General features: G+C 38.4%; 1 protein-coding gene across 1 annotated transcript; it reads right to left on the bottom strand.

Moving 5' to 3' along the window:
- Nucleotides 1–7,838: 7,838 nt before the first annotated feature.
- Nucleotides 7,839–9,010, bottom strand: LOC149175772 (uncharacterized). The gene is made up of 2 exons (XM_089421236.1): nucleotides 8,041–9,010; nucleotides 7,839–7,948 (listed from the first exon to the last, which is right to left on the bottom strand). Exons 1-2 carry the CDS (start codon nucleotides 9,008–9,010, stop codon nucleotides 7,839–7,841), a joined length of 1,080 nt encoding a protein of 359 aa, XP_089277362.1.
- Between the last annotated feature and the right edge of the window lie 265 nt (nucleotides 9,011–9,275).

Consider the following 9,275-nt stretch of genomic DNA (forward strand, 5'->3'; position numbering starts at 1 on the left):
ACCTTTTATTAATAAGAGAGAGAGTTTCCTTGATGGTTCATGGTCTGGCTAGGGGGTGACTAGCTACGAAATGATGGATTAGATAATTGAGCTTATGATTGGGTGGAGAATGGCTCATCATTCAACAATTGCAAACAACTTTTGAAGTAAATCAGATAAGTGATTTTGGAGAAATAATTTGCAATGTAAATTTATTTACACGTTATTAAAATGATGTCCATGGTTATGTGATTCTCAATGTTTTCCTCCTATTTTTTTTGGAATCATTTTGTAATAACCCAAGTTGATTTTCCATGTAAATGGAAAGACATTATGAAGGAAAAATAAGACCAAGGTTATGGGACACATATTCCAAGTTGAATGGAGGGTAAAAACATTATAGTGGGGATCACTTATGGTTAATTATTGGCTATGGAAATTGGCATTGGCATAGGAAAAAGGCAAAGGGCAATAAATGACAATTAATTCAAGAAATAAAGGAAAATAGTAGAAAAGGGAGATGAAAGGACAAAAATATGCATGCAAAGGAAAACGAAGGAAATAGAAGGGAAAAAAAGGAAAAGAAAATAAAAGGAGAGAGAGAACATTCCAACTCTCTCTTGGTCACTCTTTGGATCATACACTCTTGATTACTCTTTGATCACACTATCACACTCTTGTACGAACTTGGACATTCCAGCATTCACTGGGAGGAGAGAAGAGGAGAACAACTACAACAAGAGGAAGAAAGCACAAGGAAGACACAAGAAAGCAAGCAAGGGACAAGCATGGAAAAGCAAGGGAGCACAAGGAGAAGGTGGGAAGAACAACTACAAAAGGAGGCTTTGATTTCCTTGTTGGGATTTGAATGCATGGTGCATACATTTAGTTTACATGATTATTTTGTTATCATTAGAATGGGATTGCCTGGATTGATAATATGTTCATATTTTCCCTGCAATTTCTTGGATAACCATGGTGTGTTGGGATTCATTTTTGGTTGAGCTTTGGATTGTCGAAATATTTTGGACTCGGATGAGGTGGTCTCATTAAAATCCGAAGGGTTGGGGGTGGAGATGGTTTCTCCAAGAAGCCTTGATAGGTGAGTGGAGACATGAAAATTCCTCTGGGTATGGTGAAGAAATTCTGAGGCATCCAAGCTTGTGTTGGTTTGGTGATCTCTAGACTAGTTTAGGTGAGATCATAGCGGCTTGAGGGTAGAGGTGGTTTAACCTCTAGAGTTCTTGTTTGGTTATATTTGGTTTATCCCATGAGATCCCACATACATGCATAGAATATGGCACAGGGATGATTGGCTAAAAGAAAGATTTGGTTTATCCCAATCTATGGTCGGGTGGTACGTGGAAGTCCCTGACTTGTTTGGAATTTTCATATGTTATTATGTGTTGATTCTTATTGAGATTAATGAGCACAAGTTCTTATTTATGTATGATTTTATGATTGGTTTGTCATGGTTCTATTCTGGTTAAATGTTGGTTACATGCATGGTATATTTCCCATTATGTGATGTGCTCTTGTTATGGATCCATTCCATGGTTTGATGGGCTCTTACTTATTATATGAATTCATGAGCTAATGTGTATTGTTGCAGCTAGTAATAGAGAACAATAAGCCTCTTGATGATTATTTGATGATGTTAATGAAATGTTGAATAGATATGAATTCATGAGCTACAAGTACTATGCTTACAAAGTGTTTGTATAAATGAATAATTTGGACCACTAACTTCCCGAGGTTGTAACTTTGACATACAATCTCTGTTTGGCTATCATAATACCTCGTTTTGAAGATTTCCTCAAGGAGGCTCGAAAATAGTTTAAAAACAATTTCTAGCACTTTTTTGGTCTCTCTGTTTTCTCTGAAATGTCCTTTAGGCCCTCAAAACATCCTCAGAAGTTTAGGACTCGAAAAACTACCAAAAATAGAAAGTTATGTTAAGTTTAAGGAAATGAAATTGAAAGGAAATAATGTTGGGTCAAGTTAGACTGATAACGTTGTGATCATGTGACACTGAGTGTTTATAGTCACTTCTAGACAGGTTGACCCCATTTTCCATAAGTGCATCTTGGAATTCGGGTCACACATAGTAACTCTCATCTCATGTTTACCTTGGTGACCAGGTTAAAGTGGGTAAATGTGGGGTGGGGTGTTACAATTATGATGCTTAATTCTGGCCACATGCTCAAATTTAATATATATAATCAACGCATGACTCATAGGAATCTCTAATATTGGTTATCTTTAATGTTATGGTTGTAACAAACTTATTTACAACAAAATTTATGGTTGTAAAGGTAGGGGATGACAACCCCTCAACCTATCGGATAGCCATGAGGGTTGGTTTGGAAATAAATATTCTCTTAGAGTCCTAAATAAGAATGTTGGGTTTGCACCAACCATGTGAAAAGAGAGTCCTTAATATGTTAACGATATGTTGTCTGAGCAAATTAATAAATCTGATGTAGGATTTTAATCATAGTTTTATAGTGAAGACTCAATGAGAGGAATCTTCACAAAACCTCTGAAATGCTTAATAAAAAAGTTCATTAATGAACTCATGGAATGTAAAATATATACAAAGACATGTCCTAAACTAATATTTATATTAACTTCCTTATTGGGACAATTGTATTATTCGAGCAATCATAATTTAATCTTGATTTGGAATAAGAAGACTTAGAGGGATTCTTATGCAGGCCTTAGGATGGTCATGGAGGTTCTTCCAATCTTAGGGCTATTATGAAGCATAACCCAAGATTAATTGGGGGAATCCTAAGAGTCTATTGAGCTGTCATAAATATGGAAAGACATATGAAGTAATTTATTTTTAGATGAAAATAAATCCACGAGGGTGTTGAACTCTCACAAAATAGGCCCAAAATTTGGTCTCTTGAGTTTATTTTATAAGGGCTTCAAGGACTTGAATTTATACCTAAATGGAATTGAGCGGTGGAACTCACTCATGTTTTCTTTCCATAGAGTAAATGGGCCCTTATGATTTCAATTTGAAGCCTCTTGAGGGAGCCTAATTGGTGTTATAACCATGAAGGCATAATTATGAAGTTTATAGGCTTCTTTGAAAACCCTTTAGAAGCTCTATTTGAGCTGACCCCTACAAGTCTAAGAGGATTTTATATAGAAGGGAAATTTGTGTAATTATAAATACAAATGGAGTCCTCTTGATGAAGGATAATTAATGTTATAATTATGGAAAGGTTAAATTATGTAAATGACATGTTTTTTATTTTTATTTTTGTTATTATTATTATTATTATATTTACTGTGACTAGTGGAATTGACAATTGGGCCAGTCTAGTACTCATGTGACATGGGGTACATTTTATTTGCTACCATTGTAATCACTAGGTGCACCACATCTATCCCTAATGTGTACACGAGTTAATTGGGGGGGTTGAACCAAGGACCACACAATATTTTACATAACATGTTTACATGCTTTGCCAAGCGAGCTATCCTCTGGGGCTATAAATGGAATGTTTTGATTGCTAGGCAAAACTCCATTTAATCTAGCTTCTATTTGATAAGAGGAATTTGATAGTAAAAGGAAAACATGTAAAGTAAATCTTAAATGGTTAGGGTTTTGAGAAGGAAAATGACACTTGTAGGTCCTTTGGTGTTTTCTTAGATAAAGTTAAAATTTCCATGGAATAAGCTTGGGATGGGCATATTGATAACTTAAGAGGGTGGCAATAATGAATGGGGAATGGTGTGTAATCTAATGCCTAATTAGTCATAATGAAAATGGGACACATGAATATCCAAAAATTATCTCCATGAAATGGGGAATTTGTTCCAGTAATCCTAGTCCTGGGAATGGTCTTGGTTCAATTCAAGAGATTTAAATAATAAAAAGGAATTTGTGTAAATTAATTCCCAAAATGAAAGTGGAAATAATAGAGGATAGTGCATTTGAATTTCCCTAAAGTTACTTTCATGTGAAATGAGGAAATTTTTCTTTTGAATTAATGTGATTATTTTTAGTTTGGGCCCGTAAAAGGAAAAAATCATTCCATAATTCCTCTAAGGAAATCTTGCATTTGCTCCTTAAATATTGGAAGGGTTAGGATGGATATATATATATATATATATATATATATATATATATATATATATATATATATATATACATATATATATATATATATATACATATATATATATATACATATATATATATATATACATATATATATATAGATATATCTATATATATATATATGTATATATATATATATATATATATATGTATATATATATATATATATGTATATATATATATATATATGTATATATATATATATATGTATATATGAGAGCAAAGGGTTAAACTAAAGATCTTATCACTATAAGTCCTCATAGAATTTAGAAGTTTAATTGTTGTAAAAACCAACTACCAAACTTATAAATTGACAAGAGCTCCTGTGGTTAGGAATTAAAATTCGAATATTGAACATTTAAGTATATTTTACTATATATGTGAGATTATGTAGAATGCAAAAAATAGACTAAGTATTCAAAATGAAGTGAGGGAATTTCAATGATGCATAATTGTAGGTGCAATTTGAGTGACATAGAATTGCATGAGTGTAGTCTAGTAAAAGAATCTTTTTGACCCACAACATTCTACAAAAGAAATTGACTGTGTAATTCCAAGTTTTAAGGATAAAGCAACGCATTTATGATGTCATACAAAAGTAAAGTTTTGCATGAGATTTCTCTGCATCTCAACATTGGAAAATGAGCTAAGTCCTAAAAAAAAGTGGATAACAAAATAATATTTTGCTGAGAATCATGCCACGATTTCAACATGAGCCTAAAAAGTATTATGCCTAATTAATGTTAATAAAGCGATATTAATTGAGATATTAATAGTAGTAATGACAATAGTTTAATTCAAACTATGATTTATTGAATTATTTTTTTTTCCACTGGAAAAATCCGTAATTTTCATTAAGATAGAGAAAATTACATATTGTAAATGCAGTAGCATATGCTGTAAAACAATGCCATCCATCCAGATACACCACACAGGGTGATCTGGCTGATAATACAAAAATGTTGTTTATATAGTCAGTTTAATAGTCTAGTTAAAAAACGCCTGTACATGACCACGCAGGGTCCATTATCAATGTGTCCTTCTATATATATCAAAAAGATTTACAAAAATTTTTATACTTCAGATCTTGTCATTAAATCATTTGCTAGATCAGGGACTATTGTCCCTCTGATATCGCTGGTCTATATATGGCCTGTGGTAATAGCGGTATTCCTCAGTCCCTCGCTGCTCCAGTATTAACCATTCTCCTCTGGGAAGTAGCGCGGCCTCCTTGGATAATTGATCAGCGCTGCAGTTATATTCCCTGTATATGTGGATACAAGAGATATAGTTAAATGCTGCCTTGAAAGTATGTGTTTCATACAATATGTTGTTGAGTGTGTGAATGTGACATATTGTAGAATGATTGAACCAATTTACAACATTCTTTGAATCCCCAAAAATGTTAAGATTTAAACACTGATGTCCCAGAGAGAAGTGTAATAAGTGGCGAAGGGTCATGAGTTCCGCAAAATTGTTAGAGCCCGCACCGAGCCCCAGCTTTACTTTGTATCTGTGGTGTTCATTGATGTGGAGTATGAAGCCACCCCCACAGCCATTTTGATTCGCGGCCCCATCGAAGAAGGCCCATGGGACAGATTTGTCTATGATGGGGGGTGGTTGAATGCGTCTCTCCCTAGGGGGAGTAGGGTCGGGCAGTTCAAAGTATGAGGAGATAATGCCAGCTTCTGTGCGTGGCCAACACACAGCCATGTTATCAAAGATGTACCTGTTGCGGACCTTCCATATATGCCAATTGACCACTAAGGGAAGGTTCAGTAGCTTTGATCCCGGATGACTACGATTCCAATCTTCCCATGCACTTTGTATATCGTCTCCAGTCCAAAACCCAGCAAAGCCTATAGATGTGGAAATGTTTTGCCAAAGAGAGCGGGTTGCTGTGCAATGTAGGAAGAGGTGTACAGTTGATTCCGATGCCTCTTTGCACAATATACACCAAGATGGCCCATAAATCGCTCTATGGGTTAGGTGCTCTCCCGTGGGAACTATATCCTTAAGAACACACCAGAAGAAAAGTCTGGTACGCGGAGGTGCAGTAAGCTTCCAAATGTCTCGCCACCAGTGCAAAGACAGATCAGGTTTTTTATGCTGAATGAGGGAACAGTAGCCTGGCTTTGGTGTGTATATACCATTATCTGCCAAACACCAAACTAATTCATCAGGCCCCTGTTTGATTCGAATATGCGATTCAGATAATGCTGAGGTATATTCAAGCCACTCCTGATGCCATTGTGGAGGGAGGTCGAGTTGTAGAGCCGACTTCCATGCCTGTGAAAAAATGTCTGTGTTTTGTTGATCAGCGATGTGTGCAAATACCCTGATCTCTCGTGCATGTAGGTGCCTGATGAGATCTCTATTTAGTATGTGTCTTCCCCCACTTCCTATCCACGGATCTTGTCCAATCCTACCCAGCGAGCCATCATTGATTCTCCAAACCAAATTGTCTCGAATGAGGGGAAGGGAATGGAGCAGTGCCTTCCATACCGATGAGCATCCCGTCGTCTGCCATGATGGAAGTCTGATCCAGTCCAATAAGCTCTGAGGCCAAATGTATTTATGGTATGATATTTGTGCCCAAAGATTCTGACTTGTCATCAGTGACCAGCCCATTTTTGCAGCAAGTGCTTGAGCAAAGAGGGGAAGGTCCTTGAGCCCCCATCCGCCCCATTTCTTAGGTAGGGCTATCTTTTGCCAGCTTATCCAGGCAAATAATCTTTTGTCCTGATTGCCATTCCAGAGATATCTGTTACAGAGTTGTTTAATACGCGCTAGAATGTTCCGCGGGATCCATGCAAGTGCCATCCAGAAGACCGGAGTGGCCTCCAAGACTGATTTGATAAGCACCAGTCTGCCTGCCCTTGATAAGTATCTAAAGCTCCATACTGTGAGTCTCTTCTCCAGCTTTGTAACCAGCCAAACCCAATCAGCAATTCTTTGACAAGTAGGTTTTAGCCAGTAACCCAAATATTTGAGGCCCCTATCCAAGGGGTGAATGCTGTAGGGAAAAGCCTGTTGTGCAAAATGTGATTCATGAACCGATGTGCGAGTGAAAGTGATAGTGGATTTGGAATGATTTGCGAGCATACCTGTAGCGGAGGAGAAGAGAAGAAGAATCTTGGAAAAAGATCTGGAATCTCGTATGTTGCCATCCAACAGAATGAGTACATCGTCCACAAATAGTAGATGAGTGAGAGAGAAATCATCTGAGATCCGGAGACCACAGATATCACCATTCCTTTTTGCAGAGGCAATGAGCCGACTGAGACCTTCCATGACAATCAGGAAGAGTAGAGGAGACAGTGGGCAGCCCTGTCTCAGTCCCCTTTCAGAGTGAAAAAAGTGTGAGGCCGAGCCATTGATGAGAATACTGAAGGAAGGAGATGTAATACAGGCCATAATCCAAGTGATGTAAATGTGGGGGAATCCCAGATGGATAAGAAGCATCTTGATATAGAGCCAACTGACACGGTCGAAAGCTTTGGATAAGTCAATCTTGAGAATGATGCTCTTGAGATGCTTGGACCAGATAGAATGGATGGCTTCTTGAGCCGAACCTATGGCTTCATGAATCTGTCTGGATTCGAGGAAAGCAAATTGTTGAGGGGCAATATGTCTGGAGAGAATCGGTCTGAGGCGGTTGGCAATGGTCTTGGAAATGATCTTATAAAGGCAGTTGCACAAAGAGATAGGCCTATAATCATCAAAAGAAGATGGGGAGTCGGATTTTGGAATGAGAGCTATGAAGGTCGAGTTGATGGCGTGGTAGATGGACCCCGAAGTTCTGCTCTCCTCCACGACATTCAGAAGATCCTGCCCCAGGATTTCATAAAATGCCAGATAGAATTCAATGGTCCATCCATCCGGGCCTGGACTCTTATCTTTTTTGAACCATTTTAAAATACCTTCTAGCTCCCCAGAAGTAACCGAAGCATTTAGCTCTTCTGCATCATCCTCATCAACAAATCTCGGAAAATGTCTCGCTACATTGATAATATCAGGAAGATTTGCTTCACGGGGACATTTGTAAAGATCTCTGAAATGTGTGATGCCAAGGTGGGCAAGCTTATTAAAAGAGTCAGCCATGTCTCCCTCAGGAGTGGGGAGTTTCCAAATGGTGTTGGACACCTTTCGACCTTTGGCATAGCTGTGAAAAAACTTCGAGTTATCGTCCCCTGCTTTTAACCAAATAGCTCTACTCCTCAATCTCTGGGATTCTTCGCGCTCCTTTAGAATATTAGCCTTCTGGTTTTCCAATTCTATCAGTCGACCCTTGTCCTCTGCTGTGATGAAACCCAGGCCCCGATCATCGAGTAATGAGCTCAACTCTGATTCAATATGGGTGAGTTGAGAGGTTTCCCGAGCATGCTTTTCCTTGGCCCAATTAATGGAGAGGTGCTTGATCTCAGAGAGGTTTTTGCAGAACCCTTTTGCAAGGGATTCTGCTCCATTAATGGGATGAGCAATCCAATATTCAGAGACCATCTTAATGTATGACGGGTCTCTCAGCCAGGTGTGATTGAATTTGTAAGGGGCTTTTGGTTTCTTAAAAGGCCCCTGGATTTCCAGATATATAGGCGCGTGATCCGAAATGCCTCCCGTGCCCACCCATTGCTTGTAATGATGCAACTGTTGAAGGAGCGAATCTTTCATGATGAATCTGTCAAGTCTGCGGGCCAATGCTGCATCGCCCACCCTCCTGTTCCTCCAGGTAGGAAGGAGTTTATGCATGGGGATATCCACAAAGTTTGTCTGCTCTAACAGATTAGTCATATAATCTGTGATAGAGTCGATTTGTGCCGCCGATCCCCATGATTCCCTGTATCCCAATGAAAAATTGAGATCTCCTCCGATTATTGTCTGCTCCGAATCCATGAGGGAGAGATGTAAGAGTCGCTGCCAAAATTGTTCTCTTTGAATACAAGGGGCATATACATTCACAATCCTGAGATTCATGCCCAGATCAGCTGTGAAAATGTCTAGACCCAAAAAACTGGACCCCCCCAAGTTGCTTCAACCTTAATGGAGCGAGGGTTAAATCCAATGGCCAGTCCTCCGGATCGACCAGCAGCATCGAGGGCTACAAAGGACCAACCCGGGGTCAAGGATTGAAAGGATTGAGAGATTTGATCGGCCGAGC

Source organism: Pinus tabuliformis, chromosome 4_1, assembly GCF_031772625.1.
Source record: "Pinus tabuliformis cultivar Carrire ecotype Pingquan chromosome 4_1, CPIR1, whole genome shotgun sequence".
NCBI classification, from domain to species: Eukaryota; Viridiplantae; Streptophyta; class Pinopsida; order Pinales; family Pinaceae; genus Pinus; species Pinus tabuliformis.

What these genes read in the sequence shown, in the direction of transcription:
- LOC149175772 (XM_089421236.1), bottom strand. Translation starts at nt 9,010, where the DNA reads ATGGATTCGGAGCAGACAATAATCGGAGGAGATCTCAATTTTTCATTG. An exon ending in TACTTCTGGGGAGCTAGAAG is followed by an intron (nt 7,949 to 8,040) that starts GTATTTTAAAAT and finishes ATCCTGGGGCAG; the next exon opens with GATCTTCTGAATGTCGTGGA.